Here is a 26180-nt window from a genome sequence, read left to right on the forward strand (position 1 = left end):
AAGAAATAAACAAGACATTTTAAAATCAACATATTTTTGCAGTATTTAGGTGATAAATGATAGAGAGATACTGAAGCGCCCTGTGTCGTTGCAGGCGCATGCGCAGTGTAGCGCCACACTGCCCGCGCGCCGGTGGTAAATGCATCTGGGAGAAATTCAACTGCGTGATCTGGTCCAGACAGGCGGAGGCGGCGGGACCTGCTCTTTAAAGGGATTACTCCACACATTTACACCCAACCGGACAAAGAGTGACTGGAGAACAGGTAGGAAGCCTAAATCTTGTCTCCCCATCGCTCCGGAGTTTATAACCCCGAATAACATCGCGAACGAGGCCGGTTTGGTGGATGCGTCAACAGCTTAGATGGTGTGGTGCCGCATGTCGGCTTTTTGAGTTCAAAACAAACGTGACGAAGTAGGTAATAAAATGTAACGTTTGTACATTTCGTGGTCCTATTCGTGTGACTACGGTGTGCCTCTTGTTCGTCATGTTCGTTTTTCACCGGGTGCCGTTACATGGCTCCGTGGTTTCTCAGTTAGGGAAGTTTAATGCTTTGCATTTCCACGCTGCTCGTTCACAGCACGAAAAGTCTGAGAAAGTAGGCCTAGCGCGAGGCCCTGAAGAGCTCTGTGAGTGACAGCTGCGCGGCCAATCAGATGCGAGTATCCCGCCCATAGCAGACTCGTTCGACCAGTCATATCTGCTTAAAGCGCTGACGTAATCATCTACCGTTACGCCCACTGTTATAAAACACTGGACAATAAAGTGCTATTAGCAGAAGAAGTGGTCAACAGGAGAATAGTAGGAGCAACGTGAGGCAACGTGTCCTCGTGTAATCTATGAAAACACAATTTAAAGACCTGTGAAATATACGTATAAATTAAAAGGGTGTGGGATGCTTTTTTGCCACTTATTACTATAAAACATTAACCTACGATTAAGTGAATCGTTGTTTGTTGGTAACGTTACTATTTAAATCTACAACCATCACCCGCTTCCTGACTCATGATTGTTGCATCACCAACTCCCGGTTTGCGCCCTGCCTGTGTCGCTGTCGTCTGTCTGGCTCCTTATGCAGGCCATAAAAACGCACAGTTTCATCTTACATATTGAGTTTTACTGACCAGGATATTGTTTCCTCTTTGCTAACGTGCTGGGTATGTGCCTGCTGCAGACGATTGATGATGGGGGTCTTTTCCATTGTCTTCTATTGTGTCTATACGTGAAATCGCCTGAGCAGAAAACACGTGGGCCGAGTAGTGTGAAGATATCCGGTTTGTACGTTGCACGGAAAGCCAATAACTCCCGACTGCCTCCGCTATGGTGAACCGAGTCAGCTATAACCTGGACAAAAGTAAGACATTGTAATTTATAATGTAGATCGTTTAGCTGGTAATGAAGGGCGCCGTTATCTCATGTTACCCTGTATGTGCCTGACAAAGGAGGCGCCGTTATCGGGAGGGAATTAACATTTTCTGTACAAGACCAAACGATCATCCTCCTGAACCAAGCCCTTTATTTCAGCTGACAGCAGCAGACTACGGGGCTGTGTTTGATGAGACTGCATGGACAAGGACCCAATTTAAGACAAAATACACTGTTCATCAGTCGAGTATTAGCTTGGTGCATGATTGCTTGCTGACTGTACTGGTGGGTAGGAAGTTAAAGCCATGATCAAGTTATGTAGTCATTTTTCTACCTCCTCTCATTGTGCGTTCTTGATAGGAAGTAAAATCAATACAGGATATTTAAATACTGCTCATTTTGATTAAAAATCCCCATAGAGGTCGTTTTTAGACATCACTGAACATCTGGTATTAGTTGCACATTTCATCACCATTTGAGGTACATGGCTCACCCGTATAATGTCAGTTTTTGCTTTACACCGTGTTGCACTATGTTACAACATGTAATCTGTAGCTTGTGTATGTTTACACTGGTAATATCTGTTCTCAGCCTGGACTGCATTGGTGTTCTGCTGTCATACAATGGGAGTGCCCTACTCGCCTTTTAATGCCAAAATTGCTACTCGGGTGCAAAGCTGTGATTTGCCACAGTCTCCTGGTAAAATAATGATTAGTGCTGACCTGAGAGAGACGAGGCTGACTGCAAGACTGTCTGTAAATTCCTTGATAGTCATGTGCATTGTGTTCTTCTTGGCTAGGCACAATGTTTTTCTCAGTAGTGTACCCAAGGTCATATGGGTCTAGGTTTGATTGGTATGTTTATTGGTTATTGTGTCTGTATGTGTATGTGTGTGCACAGGAAGGGAGCCTTGATGTGGGCAGTATGAGTAAGACGCCCCCTAACAGAAGAGGGATATCTTTTGAGGTGGGAGCTCAGCTTGAGGCCAGAGACAGCCTCAAAAACTGGTGAGTCATGGCCTCGCTCATTCCTCCCCATCCCTGTTACTGTTCACTCCCTTTACTCTCTCTCATATACCCTCATACTCTCCATCCCGGGCCAGTCTTAGCTATTCTGCATTAAATGTTAAAAGATTAAGAGCAGAGTGAAGAAATCACTGCTCCTTTGCCAGCCAATGACAGCTGGTGATGGGTGTGTGCTCTCAAGCAGCCTTTGATCTGGATTGTTAATGAAGGATAGTAGATTTAAACTGTGACCGTTTAATCATAATTTAAATCTTCTTAATAGCTGCAATATGGTCAGGATAGAAATCAAGACTGTTGTTGGTACCATAGAATTTTTTTAAAGTAAACTATGTGAAATTGGTGTTGCAGCACAACTGTATGAGCCACCTTCTTGTAGGGACACTCAGCCTAGTCCTTTGGCGGACACATATAAAAAATACAGTTGATGTTGGTCCCCCTGTTTCACTCCTGCATATTACTGGAGGTTGCAGGGTTTTATTTAACAGTTTGTTTATTACTTCTTAAACAGAACACAAAATTTATCACAAGATATACATACCAACCCCCCACCCAGAATCCCCCAACATGTCATCACTACATACACAGCTGGCCTTGGCTGTCAACATAAACATGCTCCCTCATATACAGTGGAAACAGATATTTAAAACAAGGTAGAACTCGACAAATGAACAATTGCAAAACAGTAGTAAACAAGTAAAAAACAAATCCACATTTTGTCCACGCATAGACGAAGACATTAAACTAGGACTGTCATATTGGGATTATTTTTGACAGATATTGCGACTGTGATGTGTCATGATTGAGTAGGAATGGTCATTTTCGCATTTCATTTTCACTGAAAAAAATATTAAAATGATGATGATGGGATTTTTGCTGGATCTGTACTAAACAAGCATGTTCCCTTATGTCTAGAAAATGATTTGTAGGTCGGGGAATCTCTGTAGCACCACAATGCTTCACCACAATGCTTCATTTATTATAATATTGTGACACATTTACCCCCATCAAAATATTGCAGCTCCAGCTATTCGAATATTTTGCCTGACCATATTGCAATGTTGATAATATTTTGATTAGTTGTGCAGCCCTACACTAAATATAAAAATGCAACTCCCCACAAAGTGTGAACCATGTCAGTGGCCCCCCAAAAACTCATTAATATTTGCCCAATTTTCTAATACATACATCCAATTTTATAAATTGTTAATGGGACATATTTTCAACTGCTGCCACTCCTGCTGTCTCTGCAGCCCATTTGTGGGCTTAAGGCACCCTCTCAGTCATCCATCCTCAGAGAAGAATCTATCACTCATAATACTTGTTTGGACCCATTTTTGAATGTGTTCGTCTTTTCCCATAACCTTAAACAAATAATCTGGGGCTGAACAGAATTTGGGCCTCTGAAGTCTCACAGAGATTATCATAAATCCTGGACCCAAAATTCTTAAACTTTGTCACAAGATTATAAAACATGACTTAGGTGGCCTTCTTTTGACTTGCATCGCCAGCAATTTGGCGTGTCTCTCGAGGCTCTAACTTAAATGCTGTACTGAATTTGTAATGGAAGAAAGTAATCACATTACAGTGGCATGTGTCAATACTCAACAGTACCCCCAGCACACCATCCTCTTAAGTTAAAAAGAGTTTCATGATTCATGGCTTCTTTACGTTTGACATTTTCGAAATTTACTCATTTTCACTTACTTGCGTTCCTCAGTTGTTTGAAATAGTGGAAAAGGAACTTAAACCTCTCCCTGTCCAATCACACACTGTTGATATTCTTCTGTCATGTAGGTATGCTGCCAACATAGAGAAGATTGACTTTGAAGGTGAAAAAGTACTAATCCATTACCGGCAGTGGAGTCACCGTTACGACGAATGGTTTGACTGGACGAGTCCCTACCTGAGACCCGTGGAGAGGGTTCAGCTGAGGCGGCAGGGCCTGCAGGACGACGCTCCTGTACCTGTAAGCTAAGAACATTGTTCATGCTTGCTCTAACTTCTGTCGCATAGAGAAATTTGAAATTCTGCCTCTCTCTTATATGCCTCTGGCCTATATTTCACAGTGTATTTCTGCATAAAAGAGTTCTTTATCTCTTTCTAAAAAATTGAGCACCATGTCTTTTTTAAAAAAGAATTAACAACAATGATGGTTTTGTAAGAATTTAACAGCTCCACCTTTCATTAAACTCTGACAACATGCCTCCAGTATGTTCCAGATCGAATGTCTCCTTCCTCCCTCCAGGGCTTTCATGTGAATGACAAGGTCCTGGCCAGCTGGTCTGACTGCCGTTTTTACCCCGCTAAGGTCATTTCTGTCAATAAAGATGGTGAGTATCAAGAGCTATCTTTGTCTTTAATGTTTAGATCCATAGTGTTTGAACTTAATGATCACAATAACTTTAAGAAGATTATTTTTGGAAGATGTTAAAGATTTTAGTTTGATTATTCAAATTAGATGGGTTTAATACAAGCTATTCCAGTTCAGAGATGAACTGGAGCATACGGCGGTCTAAAATATTCGTTTCCCTTTTGCTTTCGAAAGGGAAGCTGTGGTGTTGAATGGTGTTCAGTAACATCAATATGGCTTTTTCTTTCACTGGCACAGCAAAGAGAAACTGTGAAGACAGATCTGTTTGATGCACAATTACAAAACTCTAAATAGGGGTACATCTCTCACAAGAGGCCTTTATACACAGGATGTGACGAATAAATGGCAAAAAATGTGAATTACTCGCCTGCGATTATTTTGCAACAAACCATTCATATTGGCAGCGTTACAAATTCATGACAGTTCCAACATGTGTTCAATAAAAGGTGTAAACAGATTTGCCCTGAAGGAGTTTGACTTGCCTCTGGTAAAGATTTACACAGTGTGTAAGTCAAGGGCTTTTATTGTGGAACGTAAGGATTGAGGGAGTGGATCTTGCATGTGCTGCCTTTGTTGAAGTTGAAAAGAGTAATAAAGTTTGTTGTCTTGATTCAGACTATGGACCGTCCATGTTGTTCAATAATGCTACTCCACACTAGGGGTTGGGGGATGGGGATCGATACAGCATAGTATCGTGTATCGACTCGAGAACGCCAAGCATTGATTTTTTTTTTAATTATTTAAATTATTAGTATTGGTAATACCATCTTTTTGGTAGCCTCCTATAACACTAAAATCCATTGCTTTTTCAGTCTGTTGGATACATATTGCTGAAATAAAAATGACGTGAGATGAACAGAATGAAAGCTTTATATCATGAGATAATAAGGATGTTGGAAAGTTTTCCTTTGGAGACATTATTTGCATTTTTTAATTAAAAAAAAAAAAAAAGGTAATAAAATGCAGTACATTTCAACATATGTTATTGCAATACGCAGCATATCACAAAACATTTGTGATGTATCATGACTCAAGGATCATAATAATATCATACTGTGGGGCCTCTGGTGATTCCCACCTCTACTTCACATGTCCTTGAGTTCTTTGTCTGTAGTCCTTTGTCATATTGTACAAGGTGCTGAGATACACAAATGATCGATAGGTCTGCCACTGTCGTGACGTTGTGACGTGTGGTTGATGCTTTTAATTGTGTTGCGAAAGCTCATAAAAATGTACCTCATTCCAAAAAAAAAGACGTCTCTTTTTCACCACCTAATATTTGTATTTTGTGTGAAAGCAATCATATCAAAAACAACATTTCGGGGAGGAAAAATTGACGAGAATTTGCACGAAAGAAATGCCTCTGGTGTTTAAAGGCTTTTACAACAAAATGAACAATTGAAGTGTCGTTACAGCTTAAAAACTATTCCCGTCATCAGCTACCCGACTAGCAGCTGGATCTTGTGTGAAACATGTTTTACATCTGTTTATCTTCTCCCCCGTCAGCATCCTACACTGTGAAGTTCTATGATGGAGTTATCCAGACAGTGAAGGGGATACACGTGAAGCCTTTTATTAAAGAGGTAAATGTAATAAGTGAGCATGAACATCCAGAATAATTAAAGCATGTAGTCTTTGTCTTATGTGCCATTGTTTCCTAATTTCCTCTTTGTCTTGCTGACAAATAGAGAGGTGGTGTTGGTGGAGGGAAATCTCGGTCCACCGAAAGGAACATGGTAAGGAGGGCCCCGACCCGCAGAGACAGGAGGCCTCAGGAGAACGGTGGTCCCAAGAACAAGCGAGCCAGACGCAGCACCTCTGACCAGGAGGAGGACAGCAACAGTGAGGACGAGGAGCGGGAAGAGAGGATGGTGAATGAGAAGAGCAAGAAAACAAACGGTGAGGTAGAGGCTGCACCCACTATCAAACAGGAAGAGGAAATACAAGAGCAAGCAGACCAGAACAAGCCCAGGGATGTAGAAAAGGGGGCAGGACTCACGAATGGGGTGAAGGTGGAGGAGGATGATGAGCATAATGAGAAAAGGTGTCACGTAAATGGAGAGGTGAAGAAGGAAGAGGAGGAAATAGAACAGAGTGGAACAAAGCCATACACAGAGACGCCGAAGCCATACACAGAATTTCCCACTCAGACGTCAGCACAGATGGAGCAGGTGCCTGTCACTATGACAACCACAGAGTCCAATGGAGATGTGGAGCAGAAGCCAAACGTCCAATCAGAAAGCTCTCAGCCTGCGGCGGACGTGCCGCCACCTCAGCCTGTGAAACGTAAGTGTTAATGAAGTAAATTAGCAGAGATGTCATCAGATCTGTAGGATTGTGAAAATTAGTTACTGGGTGTAGTTAATCTCACATCGCATCTGGGCATGTTTTCAAGACTTAAGTGAATAAATGAATTTCTTTCTTTTGCCTTTGGTAGCGGTGAGGAAGCAGGGTTTCCACAACCCCAACAGATTCAGCAGAGAACCATGTGAGTACAAAGCAAAACTTAGTGAACAAATACAGCCATCACTTGTGTTTCCTTCTTTGATGTCCTTTCTTCACACACCTCACTTGTGTTATTCCTTGTTTTAGTGTACCGAGTTATCAAAAACCAACCTCCCCCCGTCCTGTCCATCAACCTCGACCACAACCCATTCAAGTGCAGCGCTCCCGGCTGCACAAAGTCATTCCGTAAGGCCAAGCTGCTGCACTACCATATGAAATATTATCATGGCGAGGAGCAGCCTCCGGAGGGGGAGCGCAGCCCCACCAGGAGTGTCCAGACCAGGGCCTCTGAGAAACAGGCTACTACTACCAGTTTGGACGGCCCGAAGAGAAGGCGCACCATCTCTGCTTCTATGCGTGAGCTCCTCTTGAGTTTTTTTAGAAACTGGCTATTTCTACAATTCAAACAAATGCATGTTACGTGACTACAAAATCAGAAATGCTTTAATTACTAATCATACACTTCTAAAACAAGTATTTCACTTCCAGCCATACAAATATTTCAGAGCCTAGGGCTTATAGTTGGTCTTTGATTTTTCTCAGACTCAGTTGGGCCTACTGCAGCTCCCCGTGGCGAGGTGAAGACTGCAGGCAGGCGCACATCAGCCCCGCCTGCAGTCAACACCCAGAGCCATCAGCACAGGGCACTGCTGAGGGAGAAGAGCAAGGAGAACCAGCTGGACAGGAATGGATGCCAGCAGCAGGACAAGGACTCAGACAAGAGCGGCTTTGACATTGGTCAGTATCATGCAGTATGAGGGTGTTGTTTATTAATGTAACTCCTCTGCCTTGAAATGCCTAAAAACAACTGGAGATTGTTATGTATTTTGTTGAGTTGTATCCTGACATTATCTCAAACATTTAAACTGTATTCAAGCCCAGAGAAATCTGTTGTTTTCAAGGACAGGCTCTGTGTCATTTGGTTGCTGTCAGCTGTCAGTAGCGTCATATCCCCTTTGCACATGTGTAGAGTTGTGGTTTTCTCCCAGAAGCTTTCATAAATTGACTTTTTATGCTGTTTAAAGCAACATCTATACGATTCCCTTTTTAGATCTTAGTCCTCTTTAACTGTCTGTTTTTAACTGGATGACAGATGTCTGGATCATAAGTTATCAGAGAAACAACATTTTTAATGTGAAACTGCTTTATTCAGTGTTTTTACCAGTGTAAATCACTGGGTCAGGTTGTTTTGAAGAGAAAGAGACTTCAGCGGATAATTCGGCTCCTGGTAAAAACCACCTGACCATCTGGATCTTAATTTATCTGTGAAACAAGCTGGCACAAATTAGCAGGAGCTGGGCTAGTAGCCCCTCTGCGACGAGCCATACAGCATCGGAGAAACCGGTGAAAACCTCCTGAACACTGAACACTGTTGGAATCTTAACCAGGGGAAACTAACTGCAATGAGACCGTAGCTCCATCTTTGATTGTTATTGTTTTGATTGAGAGAACCCCAGCAGCAGAAAATTACACCTTGTATACTTAAGCTAGAAAATGACTGCATTGTGTGTTACATAGAGTCCTTCTTGTTTACTGTTAGTTTCCCTTCTTACAGTACAATTTTACTTATAGAAAAGTCAACCTGGTGTGATTGCTGTGCAGACACAAGTCTTAACTCTCGACTCTTAATGGTCCCCAGGGTCAGTGAAAGACAAACTGAAAGAGAAACCGAAACAGAAGGACTTCCTCCGCATTAAACTAAAGAAGAAGAAAAAGAAAAAGAAGGCCAAGTCCGGTAAGAAGGGGTCCCGGGCACCGGGCCTCGTCACATATCTGCTGCTCTGCATGTGCACTCACTGTGACATCGTGGAAATGGCTAGCCTGCAAAGCATAAAGTACTCCATTCACTCCTCTTGGTGTGGTGGCTGAGCCTTTGTGTGTGGGAAAACGTGTTACATCTGTTGTTGGCCTCTGTTGCTCCATTATGCCAATCAGAAAGCTCCAACTCATTTCTTCTACACCATAGCTTGCATTTGCTCTCTTATACGACAACTCTGACAGCACTGGTGATAAAAAGCCAGATGTTGTTGTGGCACTGATATTGACTAATCCAAACACAAATCCAACACTGTATTCCTAGTTGGCACTCACATGTATGTAAAGTATGTTTGGCATGAACACAGATACTGTAGGTTACATTCCACATTGGTTATTTCATGCTATTAAAAGGCCTGAAACACGGCCGTGTGGATTTCATCAGATTGATTGTCCCTGAATGTTCTTGAGCCATTTATTTGTCCATGTTTGTTGTGCCACAGTTTTTCACCTCCTGATGGGCGTTTGTTTGGCATTTACAAAGCTGACATTTTGTTCTACGTCTGCTTCCCCCCTTCCCTGTATTAACAGACTACACAGGTAGTGAGGAGAATATTGACATCTCAGTATTGGGTCTTCAGTCCAAATTGAATTTGCCACTCAAATTCCCCCCCTCACACAATCACAAGCCTGAGGCCTACCCCAGCAGGCCTGGATACAGCTACTCACAGCAGATACATGTGGATGGTGGGTATCTCTGTGACCGTGTGTGTGTGTGTATTACTTTGTCTGTGTGACTGTACATGGCTTCCTCTCCCTTCCATTCTCCAACTCTGGATTCAATCCATCATGCTGTTCTAGTTTGATGTGCATCACACCTGAGGGGTGTACCATGAAGCCAAATTAGTGGGTTAGTGAGATAAGTTAAATCCAAAGCAAGTATTTTTACTGTCACAGAAGTGGCTCTCTTCTTACCTGGCAAGATCACCATGGTAACTTAAGCCGCATTGTTGACCTGGTGGGGACCATTTTCTGTTGAGACTTGAAATAAGCTAAAAAGAGCCTTTTGCTAATTAGCGCCTTGGAAATAGTGTCACCTTGTATTCAGTAGGCAATTTACAACCTGTTGCGCCGTAACATTACATTAGTAATACCACCGAACGAAGCTGTGTAATAACAGCACAGCAAACTGTATGCTTCACGTTGCCACGGGAACTTGTATGCACTCAGTTAGTGATGCAGAAAATCTGAGGAAGAATATTGTTATATTTTATTTGCAAGGCTGTACTTTGACTGTGTTTTGGTGTTCCCTGGTCTGTTTGTTCCCACTGGCTCTAACAGCAAAAACCTGATATAAAACCACAGGTACCATTGTACAGTTAATAGTTAACTGTATTATTAATCAGGATGACGTTTAGTTGCATATGAAATGCAGTATAATTCCTTCAAACTATAGCACAACATACCTTAATCCTGATTTACTGAAGTTCGTTTTTTATTTTACACTGCTGGTATATTACAGCTAATTGAACACTGATTAGAAAATTGATTAGTCTATTGGTATTCATCACAGTTATTCAATCAGTGCAAATAATTTTACTTTGATTTGACCAAAAGTGATTTCCACATTTCCTTCATTATGGGACAGTGTCTGTAAATGTGAATACAGTTCTTGAGTATAACATTTAAATCTGCTGCATCAAGTTCAGAGTTAAATAGCTGTAGAATGAGCAGCTGTCACGTTAATTATAATTAAACTGAGTGATAAAATACTTTTTTTAACTTAAGACTTTACACAGTTATTACTTTTCCACTAACAGTCCTCTATTGCCTTCATTGCATCAACAGTGTTGCTTTTTGCTAGAGCTGCACAGTTAATCTAAATATTACCATGGCCAAGTGCGATATCAAATTACAGGAGCTGCAATTTTTTGATAAAGGTAGAATGTGTGACAACATACCATTTTAAATGAAGCTTCCTAGTGCTGCAAACATGCCCCAAACTAAGAATTACATTCTAGAGGTAAGGGAACATGCTTGCTTGGCACAGACCCCAGCAAAAATCACATCGTCATTGTTTATTTTTCGCAGGAAAAATGAAATGCAAAAATTACTATTCCCATGAAATTGCGACTTATGTTACATTTGCAGTATCTTTTTTTTTTTTTTTTCCCAAATGGTGCAGCCCTACTTTTGGCTATAATAATTTTTCATATTCTTCATAGTTGGAAGTAGGACAGCCAAAAGATGCACCAAATGCCCCCTTCTATGAGAACACGCACATAGCCTGAGGAAGAAAGCCTGGGTTAACAAAGCAACTTGATAACCACTTATCGTGGTACCTGTTATCTCTGACTAAGGCTTTAGGCTTTGTTGTGCCAGCTCAGGCAAAGAAAGCCTTGCTCTGTTGAACCCGCTTCATGCTACACCCCTCTGGTATCTGTTTCCAAATGTTGTTGCTCATCACGTCATGACCTGCAGAATTAAACTTGCTGCTGTCACAGATGAGACCAGATTTTTTTATAATGCTTGATTGATTGAATCCGGAGCTGTTCTTTGCTGCTGCAGCTTGCTTCATCATGTGATCCACAAATACTCATTAAAGCTCACATAGTGCAGTATGATTAATATTAATTGAGCTAAATTGTGGAGGAATAGTTAATTTTTGTTGTCGTTCCCATGAAAAACCTGTAGCTCTGTTTGTCCTTGGTACTATAGATGAGGACAGCATCAGTGACTGGTCCACAGACAGCTGTGGATGGAGCGATGATGACTTTGGGGTGGATTTGGATGTCACCACACCTCCCCTGAGTGTGGACTCTGGTGCTGTCGATACAAGTGACCAAGAGATTGTGCGATGTATCTGTGAGGTGGAGGAAGAGAATGACTTCATGATTCAGGTGAGCTGGTTGTTTTTAATATAAAGCACATCTATTTTTAAGGCATTGCAAGCTTTGTTTTGTTTTTAGTATTAGGGTTGCATTAATGTGAAACAAATGTGTCCTTCCCACAGTGTGAAGACTGTTTGTGCTGGCAGCATGGCACCTGCATGGGCCTGCTGGAGGACAATGTTCCAGACAGATACACCTGCTACATCTGTAGAGACCCACCAGGTGAGGAAAAACCAACACCACCTTAAGCTATAAATTATAAAATGTCATTAGGATTTGTTGACTTCAAAGCATCCTCTGAGATGCCCCGTAGAGATCACTGCAGATCTGCCATCTAGTGGGCAATAAGTAAAATGACACTGTGTACAGTTATCAGTGGACGTTAATGATTTTTATGGAAACTTATATTTTAAAATAACTATTAGACATTGCATTATACAAATGTGCTGTTTGACATTATGATTCTGATCAAGGATGTGTGTGATTAGTCGACATAGTGAATTAAATGTTATTACCTTTGTTAGTCAGCACCAAAATGACTAGTTGGTTAAATTAAATATTGAAATTAATAATATTTTATGCCATTGCTTTCATCCAATCAAAATGATATTGTATTAATCAGGCATGTCTCCTAAAGATTTATTTATTCAAGGATTTGTTTTCAATAAATGTTACTTACTAAGTGAGTCGTCATGTTTCATAGGATAATTAGTGATGTTTGCAATGCACCGTGCCAACATTACCAACATTTTAAGTACAATTTTGTTTCTGAAAAGTGCAATTAATGACTTTGAATGGCTCCTCTAATATACGCAATATTTTTTCAGACAGTGTTTAACCTCATAGATAAATTGCGCTCAATTTGAACCCTTCTCTAAATGTTTTTTCTTACTTTTAGATTGGTCATCTAGTCTACGTTTAAACTTATGTTTAAACTGTCAGGGAAATTGAACGTTAGAAACTTTGCTAATTCTGGTGTTAATTTTTTAAGTTCCTTTTTTTTAAAACCAATTTTTGAACAGCAACATTTTAAAAAATAGATGGTCCACGTGGATCTTGCCCAAGATTTTATGCTCTCACACATCAAAATATTTAACTGTTTCCTGCTGAAAGAGAACAGTGTGTATCACAGGATACAGTGCAGCGAGCACAGTCCAGAATATGCTTCCAGTTATAGAAAGTGATGAGAATAAATAGAATACATTGAAGCATTAATGTGTCCTTCAAGATTATAAAACAGTGAAACTACAGAGGGTTTGTGCTGCAGAGTGCCTTTAAGGTCATTGATTTACAAAAAGAAAGAAACTAAAAATAACAAGCTGCAAGTATTGTCCCTTTGACCTGAACACTGCTGCCCATTGTGTTTGCTAAAGGAAAAACAAAAACTTGTTTTTTTAAGAGCAAACACTCTGCCAAGGTGGAGGAGTAAGCTGGTATGCATGATCAGAGCACGTTGAACTGTGAAGTATTTTGTTGACTTTGAACTGCACATCAAGCTAAAGCTGCACCGAGCCTGGTTATGACTGTACACTGCATCTGAAGGAATGCAATTCAAAATTCCCCCAATCCAAAAACTGTTACACCCCGACCAACCAACCAACCAACCAACCAACCAACCAGGGCTGTACCAAATGGTTTGAAAAATCAAAGCTTAATTCAAGAACCTGCTGTCAGTCATTTCATTTTGCTGACATTTAACTGCATGTTGTTGATTCTTTCCAGGTCAGAGGCAGAGTCTGCGCTACTGGTATGATCGTGAATGGTTGAGCAATGGTCACATGTACGGCTTGTCCTTCCTGGAAGAGAACTACTCTCACCAAAATGCCAAAAAGATCACCACCACCCACCAGCTGCTGGGAGACGTGCATCACGTAGTAGAGATCCTCAACGGACTGCAGCTTAAGATGAACGTCCTACAGTGAGTACAGAGGAACTGCATGACCTGAGACTTCAGGGTGTGTTCTACTGAAGTCAAATTAAATGTGGATCGTGACAGAAATTAAAGTTGTCCAAATCACTCAGTTCCAGTTGAATATCTTATTATTTAATTTTAATTTATGTGATGGTCACACAGAGGTCTAATCTGTCCTTTTGGCTTTTCAGGAGCAATACCCACCCGGACTTGCAGCTGTGGCGGCAGCCCTGGAAGCATATGGAGAGGTCACGGACCGCCTCTGACTCGTGTCGTGGCAGTGATGCAGCCCCATCTCCTATGACCCCCGATGAGGACATGAGCCGAGGTGAAATTTTAATGTCCAATGCTCTGGAGAAGCTGAGCCGGGCTGCTACAGCTGCCACCTCCTCTTCGTCCTGCTCCTCCTCCCCCTTCCCATCCTTCCAGGACTCTTACATTACCAGTGAACATTGCTACCAGAAGCCGCGGGCATATTACCCGGCAGTGGAGCAGAGGCTGGTGGTGGAGACCCGACAGGGCTCCGAGCTGGAGGACAGCATGAGAAGCACAGAGGAACTGCTGGAACGGGAGCAGCGCTATGGGAGCCTGCTGGAGACAGACAAGCCCAAATCAACAGGCACCAGTAACAAGGTAAGACCTTAGTCCACAGCAGACAAAGATGTTTAAAGGAGCTGTATGCGACATTCAGAGCATATCTATGATTCTGAGTTGGGATTGTCTGCACACATTATACAACATGGAGGTAGCTTAGCCGGTGGCTAGCAGCTAACGGTGCTAAGATTTAGCAGTGTGAATCTGGAAGGGGAACCAGAGGGTCGGCAAAACATTTCTCTGACTACGCCATTATGCCACTGTGAGTCAGGACGGTGTTCTCAGTGCTGACAGCATGTGAGCACAGTGCAGAATGGAAGCACTTAGCTAGCCAGAGGGATACACACACAGGGACTCGCATGCACTGCACCACAACAAAGAACAGGGAAGCTCGGATTACAGCATACACAGAAGGAGTGTGACTCCATCTTCTGTTGAGGATGCCACTGCTCCACTATATCTTCACATTACAAATATTGCTTTGCTGCTGTCAGTCAAATAGCACTGAAACGCTACAGTATCCATGATCACACTTGCTGGGGAGAAGATGTCTGCCACAGGCGGAGGGAATCTGGGATTTTCAGAATGCCTTATTGTTGCAGTCAATAACAAAAATAAAGCTCCAGTTGTAGAATCAGTCTTGAATAAATCAAGATTCTGTATGGCAAGTGATTAAAACTGCACATGTTTTTATAAAGCTCAACTTCACAACTCCCTGCTGCTGTTAGTGGCACCAGCAGCACATTTTAAGCTGTTTTTGTCATAATGTTCCTTTGAACTCATCAGTGGCTTCTCCCCCAGAGTTGCACAGTCTTGATTACAGAGTGGGCAACAGAACATTTTAAATTGGAAGGAGGAGAGTTGTCAAGGCAACGTTACTTCTGAGTTACTCAAGTGATTAAAAGATTGGGCCAAGCCTCTGTTTGACCTCCAATCATGACATAACAACCCCTTTTGTTTGTTTATGTCTCGTGTGCATGATTAATGTGCAGTGATTTGAGAGTTGGTGGAAACAGAGGTCTAAAGTTAGTTGTGTTTAAAATCTTGTCTGATGATGTCACCTGAATGTCTCCAGGTTTCAATGGGTGGCTGTTGGTCCCAGGCTGAGACTAGGGAAGAGGGTGGAAGAGATCCTGGAGAAGCTGCAGATAACAGCAGGCAGCATCAGCAGAGGCAGATCAACCTGCTGGATCACATCGATGCAGTCCAGGATGAGGTCTCACACAGGATGGACTTCATTGAGAGGGAGCTGGATGGTAAGCCCTGCGGTGGCCTTGGCCTAGCTACCGACTTTGTCTCTTTAGCATGGTAGGAATCTTTGAGATTAGATTTAAAAAGAAATGGTGAAGGTGACACCTGCTTATATCACTGGTCCATCTGTCCTTAATGTTAGCTGATGTGTTTAGCTTTGATGTGTTTTTTACTACCTTAGTATGAGGGAAGTAAAGCCTGCCTGCAAAGCAAAAAGCCAATACGCCCACACTAGACCTTTTGAACTACAAAAATGTACAGGTGTGAGAGGGTGGGTCAAGCACAGAGCCTCCATGTACAAGTCAGTGTCACTCAAGTGTTGTTGAGCAATGAATGTAAACACGTTTGCTTTTGATGATTTGTGAAATTATGCAACAGCCCAGAGATTGTCCTGCACAAATGGCTGTGAGGATTACATCATACCTGGCAGGGTTGCTGTTAAAAAATTGGTGCTGGTTCACATGTCCTGGTAGATTTAAAATTCCCTAATAAGAGGGAGAAATTACTGTCAAATAATGTGTTTATTAATCATAAAAGCAGTTGATAAGCAAGATATATAAAGACATCTTTAAGGCATGTAGCTTTATAATTTACTATGGAAAAGAACATAATTCCCGTGAATAGACTCATATCCATAATAATGTTAATTGAAAATAATCTTAAAAACAAATATTACACTAGCCTCCCTTCAGCTTTACACTGTTCTTACTGAATGTGACTCGAGCAAGCATTGGCTACAAAATTAGTTTGATTTTTATGTCGCTCGCTATGAAAGCGCTGCAGTGGATGAGGAACAGTTAATTCATGAAGTTGAAATGAGACGGTATCTATACAATACCTCCTTAGTTTTCTACAAAAATTATAAAAACAGAGGTACAAATTTCTGGTTTATGACCACTGCCAATAACAACCTCCTTGCTATTGGTTTTATTGAAAGTCATTTCTGGTAAATATCGCAATATATATAAAATGTGTGTTCTTTAAAAAAGTAGAAATGTATGAACTCACCCATCTTTCAAGTGGCTACATCTCCAGTCTGATTAGTGTGGACAGAGTGTCAGATGTGACACGACACAACGTTTTTTTGGTTCCTCATACATTCTTTAATCATATATTCAATATGACAGGAGAGATTTAAATATTTTGGACTTCAACAGATTTTCCCAGTAAAACAAAAAAACAAATATAGCCCACTGAATGTATACACATGCTGCTTTTGCTTTTTAATGATTATTAAAACACTGAAAAAAAGACTTAGCCTGGTGTAAAGGGAAGCAGGGACACTTTGCTGATATTCAGCCAGCTCTGTGTCATCGCATTGTGCGCAGATGAACATTGTTTGACTTCCCCCAGAGATCCCTGCCCGTGTGGTGGCAGAGGTCCGGGCGCTGGCAGCGGCACAGGATCAAAGCCAAACACTGTCACTTGCACACACTGTGATGCCACACAGCTGGTTCAGTATCAGCAAAGTGTCCCTTTATATTCATTGTCTTGTGTGGCGATCAGCAGTGATGTGGTGGTTCACTTTTACACTGTGATCTGTAGCCTATAGTTCGGCTTTAGCTTCTAACTATCTTTGTCTTGAACTGAGACACAGCTCTGTGGAGTGTGCTTGAGAGACAGAATCTTTGTGGGCTAAAGAAAGACATGATGTGTAACCATGTGCTCACCTGTGGTCCTTCTTCTGCTTGTCCTCCTCAGTGCTAGAGAGCTGGCTGGACTACACCGGGGAGCTGGAGCCTCCCGATCCTCTGGCCCGTCTGCCTCAGCTCAAACACCGCATGAAACGGCTGCTGACACAGCTGGGCAAGGTGCAGCAGATCGCCTTGTACAGCTCCACATGAGGGCGCCAGAGCACAGCAGCGGCTTCAGTCCCCACACAGCATGCAGAGATGGTGCAGCAGAGGCAGCTCCCTGGTCCCTGGCTGCAAAGATAATGATATTAATGCAAGTGCGAGAGATTGTTCAGCACATTCGCTCTGACCTGACTTCTGCAGCTGTTTCTCCTTCTCAAAAAGGTTGTCTGTGGTGGAATCCGATGCTACAGCCAGCCAGTGTCATATATTGATATTTATATGAACATGTATGGAAAGAAAGCATCATAAATCAGGATTAAACACAAAAAGTAACCTCGTAAATGCAGGAGAAAATCCTTAGGACCAGATTACACTTCTGTGGTTCCCATGCAACTTTAAACCTAATGAATGCCTTGTGTCGGAGCTACTGCTTAAGGTTGCCCTGTCTCTCTCAGTACACAGTGCTTTACATGCAGAAGCTTTATATTCGGAATTGCAATCAAGTTCCTGAACCTACACGGCCTCTTTGCAATAGTTTCTTGAACACGTTTTCAAATGGTCACTGTTATTGCATCAATGTCCCAAAGTTCACTTTACGTCACCTGTCATGTCATGTCACGTTGCATTAAAACCCTCACTGTAAGAGTGGGCAGACGTTAACTTGAAGACATCCAGTATGTAAGGACACTGTTGAAGCAGTCTCTACAAATAATCTGTTCTGTTTGACCTCCTCAAGGTTTTGTTTTCTACTACACTGTGAAGTTATTTTTGTCTGGAATCAAAGGCATCTTATTTTCAGTTTTAGAGACATTAACAAGTGTGATTTCTGTTTTGTCTTAATCTGCAAGGCTTCTTTTCTAACAGTCCTCCCATCCGTGTACCAGTTTAATCAGTTAATGTGTTTGTCAGTTACTGTATCCTTTACTTCAATTAACTCTTTGCATCGTTGTTGCTGTAGCACTTGACCCATGATTCACTGAAAACTGAAATGTGGACTTGTCTTTTCTTAACCTTAGCATCTTGTGCTCTGTCGGTGACAAATACTACTTAGGAGACCTGTATATTTCTTTTTTTCTGTTCTGTTTCATCTGTTTATTTTCAGTATTTGGCTTGTTTGTAAATATGTTATCCAAAAAATGTCCTATTCTTTATTGAAAACATTCTCTGAACTCATATATTGTATGCTACTGTACTGTAAGTGTCTGGCTTAGAAGCAGGGAAATGTCAAAAACAATGCAAACAGATTTGCTGGTACATAAATAAACTATCATTGTTATTAATCACGACGGGCATATTCTTGGCTGGTTTCTCATTGTGTCTCTGACATGCCGGGTGTTTGAGGAAAAAAGAAAAGTGCTCCCTCTGATCCTGTTTATCAACCTGGCAGTAACACTAACACACAGTGAAGTCAAAGGTTGCATCACTCAGTTTGATGTAACATGCTTTCTTAGCCGCTGATTTGTGCTCTTACACAATCAGACTGAAATTGGGGCCAGCAGTAGTTTTGAAGGCTGTGAGTTTTTCCTGAACTAAAGGAGAACCCTGCTGAGATTCCACTGAGCAGAGCAATTAACTCCACAGCAGAGCTGCTAATGACCCGAAATGGCACTGGTTGCACTGGGCAGCTGCGGTCTGAACGAGAGGGACTTATCTCTGGTGGAAAAAACATGCCCCTCCCCAAAAAAGAGATTGCGTGCATACTTTGATGTAATGTGTTTTTATCACATAGCCGATTTGTGCGGTTACGTAATCAGATTGAAAATAGAAACTTGATGGGAATTCTAATCGGTTAATCTCTAAAATTTGAGCCAACATCACGTGATGATAGATCAGAGCAAATGATATACTGCACATGAAGAACTTGTGTAGTGTCAGTCAAAAGAAGATGTCTCTTGATTTTGATGGCGTTGGACTGTGTGGATCCCAACCTTTTCTCCCTTTTATATCATTGAGTAAACTGATGACCCTTTAGTGACATATTTTATGAATGCTATATATCAGTGATTCCCAACTGGTCCAGCTACGGGGTCCAGATTTCTTCTTAGTCATTAGTTAAAGGTCCATGCAGTTCAGCCTCATACATGACACATTCGTGAGTCATTTGTGGTCCATTGACAATGGACCCGTGACCCACTTTTGGACCGCGACCCACCAGTTGGGAACCACTACTATATATTATATTCAGTGCATGACAATAACAGTATAGTGCAAGTGATAAACTGTACAATTAACCCAAATAGTGAACAAAATAGCTGCAGAAAGTTTGTGTAAAACAAGCGCTTTGGATGAATTTTGAGCAGATTATTTCCTGTGAATATTAGATGAGTTTTCTGGATATTTTTATATAATTCTCTGTATAATACTCTGTATAATATTTTTTAACAATCATACATACTTAATAGGCTTCTTTTCTGACATATTCAGAGTTCTCTTCTGCCCAACCATTGATCTGTTAGCTCTTTGGTTGTTTAATTTTCAAATGCACAACAAGGCTGTTGAGCAGAAAGTGAGGGCTGTGTGAATAAATATTTTGCTGTGCCCTTACCCTGTGAGATATTTAAGTTTTTCAAACTTTAAAAATAACAGTTTTATTCCCTTTCACTTGCAGAAATGAAAAATGCTGAGATTTAGGCCTACTGTCTCTATATATTTCTTTTAAAATTTCTTACACCCCATAAAATCAAGACGGCCCTGTGACCCCCAGCGAGACGTCACGTTGGCAACCCCTTCTGAGGGTCAAGACCCCTGGGTTAGGAACCAGTGTAGCCTATGTTAAATAGACTTATACCCTTCAAGGGTGTCACTGCACACCACCCAGGTCTGGTGAGAGCTAGCTAGTGGTGCCGCTCAATCAGCGATTGTTAACAGCTGTTCGCCCTGTTAGCAACATTAGCAGTGTCAGGCCAGCTAGTGGTGTAACATAGGACGCATTCACACTGGTGCTATTTGGTCCATTCTAAACGAATTCTGGTCCACTTCCATGGGTAGTTTGGTTCGTTTGGAGTGGTGTGAACGCTCATTCGAACTCTGGTGCTGACCAAACAAGCAGACACTGGTCCATTTGAAAACTCGGGGTCTCCGTTAACTTGCAAGTGAACCCTGGTGCGGGTCGCTTACAGTGGGAAATGCAAACAGACTGGAAGTGACAGGAAGTGACGTAGGGCACATTGCATTTTGGTGTTTTTGTGGTGACTAAGCCAGCTGAAGGGGATGGATTTCCGTTTTCAGTCCTGGCCAATCGATGAGGCGGGTTTTCTTGTTCCTCATGCTTTTTTTTCTCCCTGGTCAGTGGTCGTTTCAGGCAATACCGGCCCCAAATGAGCAGCTGTTGTAACTGCGTGATGTTGTCCAAGCGGTTTGGTCTGCTTTAAAAAGTGCAGTGTGAAAGTGAACCGAACCAAATGAAGGTGTGAAATTTTTCGGCATTCCCCGCCCAAATGGACTATCCTGGTGTGAATGCGCCCATAGTTAACAACCCTAAAGGGGTTTGCGGTTTAATGTGAAGCTGTTTACTCACCGGGGTTACCAGATGGGAGACCGGAGGGTGGCCACCATAGCGGCCATAGTGGGGAGAAAAGTGGGACTGACTACCCACGGCCCTGGAGGGAGGGGGGTCCTAAAAAACCTAAAATAAAAAGTTGTGTTTGCAGTTTTTTATTTCTAATTAGTATGTGTAAGTTCTGTGGAAGCTCTCTGAGGCCACTTTGACTTCGGTCATCCCAGCTCGCATTTAGAGTCGAGTGAGTGACTGCTTATGCTGCTGGAGTGCCAGTGAACACTGTCATGTCTTTCCCCAACAAAGTGAAATGAGGGTTTTGATAAAGAAAAGAAAGAAAACAAGGAAAGGAAAAGAAAGCAAAATGACTGTAAAGAAAATTCAAAAGGTGTGAGGGACATGGGTCAGGAGAGGATGAGCAAGGGGCCCACAAAGATTGTTGATGCACGGGGCCCTGAATTTGGTGCTATGCCCCTGATACCCTTGATATGAAAATAAATAAATGCAATTATCTCACCTTTTTCTAAGACCGAGTCCAGTCTGGATCATGGCTGAAGTAAAGTTGGTATCCAGCTTGAACAGTAACCTCAGTTTGAATACATTTGACTTGTCAGTATGACAGCTGGCGTGAACCCTTTTTGTGTCGTTACTGGGATCAGAGTCTCGTCTCCATGATTTCGTATCAAAGTGAGACCTCCTGCCTCCCCCACCTGTCTGTGGTGTGCACCGCCTCCTCCCATTGGCTCCTCCGCGGTGTCTGCGACGCAGCGTGTAGTTCCGCCCAGAGTCACATCGAAATACTAGTTGAGGCAGAGGAAGCGGCAGGCAGGAGCAGCGTGTACTCTAACACATACATACACAAATTACCATTGATATTCAACGATATACCTGGTGAGGAATTACCTGAGAGCCACCGGACACTTGTTTCACCGACGAGGTAAGTCTCACAGCCGTGTTTTCGCGGTAGCATTTCCCCGTTTACCGTTTACAGATGTGCCCGATGCCACAGGAGATTATCTCAGCTCGCTGGATCTCCCAACCTGTTCACGTTGCTGTCCATATATCGACTCGTTTGTGAGAGGACGTTGGCAGCCGTTAGAACAACAAACCGTTATTGTACTTGATAAAAACAGACGTTTAAAACACCGGAAAGAACTAACGTTGGTACTTGAACGAGCGCGAGCGAAGCCGTTCAGTTAGATGAACTGCAGCTCAATTGAATTGAGTTGTTTGCTGCTGCTCTAAACAGTAATGCGACATAACGGCTGTTTTAACATCGTGTCTTCATTTTGGCAGGTCAGTACGTTTCGGTATTAGTTTGTTTTCTGTTACATTGTGTACCTGCTAAATAATAACTTAGGTTCTCTCGGTGTATTAAAATGAAATGAGGCCTGTCACGATGCGTTACATCGTAAATTACCGCGCTTAAACTGTAGAAATGTTAGCCAAATAGCTTGTAGCTTGAATTTAACAGTCATATAATACAAACTTAACACCTATAACCCCTATAAAATGAGTATTATTCTCATTTAAAAGTCAATGCCTTCCGGTTTAAGGCTGTAAACTTATTGTTGAGTATAATAAAATACAAGTTTTCCTTAGAGGAATGTTAATATTATTTTCAGTTGGGAATTTGTCTGGAGTTTTGACAGGAAATCTTTAACGCTAGCTTAAAAGGCCTAACGTTACAGTTGTGTGTTGAATGTGTGGCTTGCCGTCTCTCATGGTGTCACTGTACTGTACATGTTACTCTTTATTCTGCACATTATTTTTCCAAAGTCGATTGTAGACTTGGTACATCCGTCATTATCAAATCAGTCACGGTGATATACCTGCAGGTGTTACACCATTCAGACACCACATGATGGATGGCAATGTCACTGGTAGCAATGCGAAGGTCACACAGGTGGGAAGTGTAAGAGACTGGGCATCAGGTGTTTCCCCCTAAACTATAAATAACCTGGGTCATCTTGGTAAGTATTTTAAAAGGACATTATGTTCTACAGTTTTACAGTAAAACTATTAGAAACAAAGGGGATATAAAAGTTAATATATTTTTAGGAGATTTAAAAATACCATGAAGTAGAAGGTCATTGTAACCTTTGTACTAAGTACCACCGATACACATCTGAAAGCCTTAATTTTGGTATCTACTAGGTTCAGTCTTAGTGTGTTATAGTGTAATGGTTTTAGGGTTAAATTCAGGTGTTTTATATGGCAGAGTGCCCTCCATAGTGTCACATGATCTGTAAGGCTCGAATGGAGCTTACACAACAAGCAACCAGCAGGCGTTTGTTGTTAGTCACAACGCTGTTGTAAAAGACCATTGTTCAGACTGGAAAAACCAATAGATATCACACTGTTAACAGAAAAGCATCTCTCTCCATGTGGATCTGTAAACTAGTCTTTTGTTTTAAAAACAGGAGTAAGAGCGAATGGTGGGTAGTCTGTGGTTTATTGCCATATCGATGGAAGCAGTCCACTCCTGGTTGATTATTACAGAGAAAATCTACTGCTTAACCAATGGGAGTGTCACAAGTTGTTAATTAAGCCACACATTGTACTTGAGGTCTTGAAATCTCTAGGAAATGTGTTCACCTGGTTTCTCTAGGCTCTGATCGTTCGCCCCCGTTGAAAGGTTTAATAATTTAAAATGGGTTTATGCAATCTAGGGAAGTACTTTGCTTTAAAGCTGTCAGATTTTTACATATTCTTTTCAAATGTGTGGGGATTTGACCTTCCACAAGCGCTTGGAGAAATTAAAACAAACTCGTCTGAGTATTCAGAGTAGAGTTGTTCCAGTACTGATACCTGTATTGAAAATGACGCTGATACTGCCTGAAATGCAGGGTAGGGTATTGGCAAGTACTCGAGTCAGTCCACCGATCTGATAAATTTTAAATTAGTTTCACACTAGGATAAAACTACATTTTTGTGCTCCAAATGAATAATTCTTTGCTGCACTAAAGCAGTTGCCTACACAGCAAGTTGCACTGTGCAGCCACGGGCAACTGCTGTTTGAGAGCGGCAAAGAAAAACTGATTTCTGGTGAATATTTTAACGATAACTGTTAGCAAAATGTCAGCAATTTGGCAAGATTTTACACTGGAAAGTCCCACCAATAAAAAGGAATCGTGTACAATATGTAAGGCTTTAGTTTCAAGAGGTGGCACCAAGGTTGGAAATTAGCACCAGCCACTAGCCAAATACTGGGAAAATATGCAAGTGCCTGCTACATTTGCTTTACTCACCAGTAGAGTTGCAGTGGTGTACCGGTTTCACAGTATACTGTCACATGAAAATTGATGGTTATAATACTGTGTATATTAGCTTATTTTTGGTATTGAAAAAATGCAACAGGACAGAAAATCTCTCGTTTATTTTAGTTATTTTCAAAAGGGAGACTTTTTACATATACTTTTATAAGAAAAAATGGCTTGAAGTTTCAACTATAGTAATAAAATATTGGTTTTACTAAAAACCCTCCTGTGTTTATGCCTTTAATGGTCATTGTAACTGATAAAAAAATAATTCTGTAATACTGTGACACTGATATTTTCTGACACAATTATCATAGCGTGAAAGTCTCATACTGTTGCAACTCTGCTCACCAGCCTAAAAAACAAAGGTCATCGATTCAGTTGCTGGTAGATTTTAAAATCCACCAGCAACAGTTGCAGGTCAATGAAAAAGTTAGTTTCCAGCCCTGGGTGGCATTAGTGTTGCCAATTTCAACACCAGCTTTCTTATAAAGCATTTGCAGACGCAACACATATGTATTTGTATTTACAGAGGGTTTAATCTGAGCCATGCCATACAACAATGTTAGTAATGATTTCATCCATACAGGGTTAGTAGTATGCAGCTGTTATTATATTTACTTTTTAGTGCAATGGTAGGTATTTGATTGATACTCTGTATTGGCTGATATGCAAGTTCAAGTATTGGGAAGGGAAAAATTCTATCAGAACATCTCTAATTCAGAGTGAAAACAAAGTCAGCATAACGTAACTGTACTGTACTTTATATTGCATTCATTCTGTAAGTACGATGTAAAGTAATTTCAGTATGTCACCATCAAGAAATGACACTATTAAGGAGCATTTTAGCACAGATTACTACTTACACATAATTTATTACAGGGATTACAGAGTACTACACAAAAAGTGAGAAGTGCTCTTGTGTAGGAGAGGATTTCATGCAGGAATGGCAGGGATGAGTGTCAGGGAATAACACTCACTGGAGAGATGGAAACAGTAATTAAGCCACAGTGCTGACAGTCAGTCTGCCTGTTGTTCAGTCTCACCTCAGCATTACTGTTTCCACTGGTCTGCCAACCCTGCAGGGCAAAACATAACCTGTGCCAGACCTGGACGTTTACTAGGACTTCTTGTCATAATTGGAAATGCCAATTATGAGTTGGAGCTCTGGTGCTACTGTCGTGTTTTTGTAACGGAACTGCATCTGTAATTTAAGCTGTACCAGGCTTAGAGTTACAGCACAAGCTTTTGCACAGCAGCTTCAGGCTTTCAGAACAAAAACAGCTGATGCATTCAGACATCTATTCCAGGTTAACATCTTAAATTTCCCTTGACCCCAGCAGAACAGCATATGCAGACATGTATCCCATCTTCCCCTGCTCTATCTGTCTCTTCTGCACGGATGGAATTGACGATAAATAAATGTACTTAGAGCAAACGAATAAATGACAAAATATCAGGTACAGTCACTGGCAGGCTTGTGTGCAGCAGCGACAGGGTCCACACATTTTTCAGACACTCTTATCTGCTGGATCACACCCCTGCTGGAGGGAGGGCTCTGTCTGTCTCCATTTTCTTTATCAGCATCAGCAATAAAATCAGCAGGTGGTGATGAGGAGAGGCAGAGCACAGGTGGTAAGCTTGTTGATCCAAAGTATTGGACACAAGCCAAGCTGGACCTCTGGATGTCCCAGACTGTCCTTCAGTGCCGCTGTTCATTTAGGATCATATATTTTAAGAGCCTCACCTCATACCCTTGCACATATATTTTAGCTAACTGAACTAATTGCATCACATTAACCCTCACTTTCCTCTTTTCATTTAGTTTCTCTGGAGGTCATCATCGATCGCTTCAAACTATTTCCTCTCTAAAAGATCTCATTGTGTTCTTGTTGTTTCATGAATATGTGTGTGAGAGAGATGGGAAGCAAAGAAATAGGATGTTCCAGCTCTCAACTGAG

At 41.6% G+C, this 26180-nt stretch overlaps 2 protein-coding genes across 8 annotated transcripts in view; both read left to right on the forward strand.

The window, feature by feature from the left end:
* Positions 1 to 117: 117 nt before the first annotated feature.
* On the forward strand, positions 118 to 18745 carry phf20a (PHD finger protein 20, a). Of its 6 annotated transcripts, none has more exons than XM_050037770.1 (17): positions 118 to 263; positions 2264 to 2370; positions 4183 to 4354; positions 4598 to 4718; positions 6266 to 6342; positions 6448 to 7045; positions 7197 to 7247; positions 7352 to 7621; positions 7808 to 8002; positions 8904 to 8999; positions 9611 to 9766; positions 11738 to 11919; positions 12033 to 12132; positions 13633 to 13828; positions 14014 to 14455; positions 15492 to 15672; positions 17369 to 18745. In XM_050037770.1, the coding sequence occupies exons 2-17, from the start codon at positions 2288 to 2290 to the stop codon at positions 17509 to 17511; spliced, it is 3063 nt and encodes a 1020-aa protein (XP_049893727.1). In that variant the 5' UTR covers positions 118 to 263; positions 2264 to 2287; the 3' UTR covers positions 17512 to 18745. The 6 variants fall into 6 exon arrangements, with proteins under 6 accessions (XP_049893727.1, XP_049893729.1, XP_049893730.1 ...); XM_050037772.1 differs by having other exon boundaries at positions 4634 to 4718; XM_050037771.1 differs by lacking the exon at positions 118 to 263 and adding an exon at positions 338 to 1352.
* A 2989-nt stretch (positions 18746 to 21734) lies between these two features.
* ndrg3a (ndrg family member 3a) overlaps positions 21735 to 26180 on the forward strand; it is a 43005-nt gene continuing 38559 nt past the window's right edge. For both annotated transcript variants that reach the window (XM_050037873.1, XM_050037874.1), the window contains exon 1: positions 21735 to 21896. The gene's annotated coding sequence lies outside the window, so the exon portion shown is untranslated. The remainder of the gene's footprint in view (positions 21897 to 26180) is intronic.

The sequence above is a fragment of the Epinephelus moara genome, chromosome 24 (assembly GCF_006386435.1).
Source record: "Epinephelus moara isolate mb chromosome 24, YSFRI_EMoa_1.0, whole genome shotgun sequence".
Taxonomy (NCBI): domain Eukaryota; kingdom Metazoa; phylum Chordata; class Actinopteri; order Perciformes; family Serranidae; genus Epinephelus; species Epinephelus moara.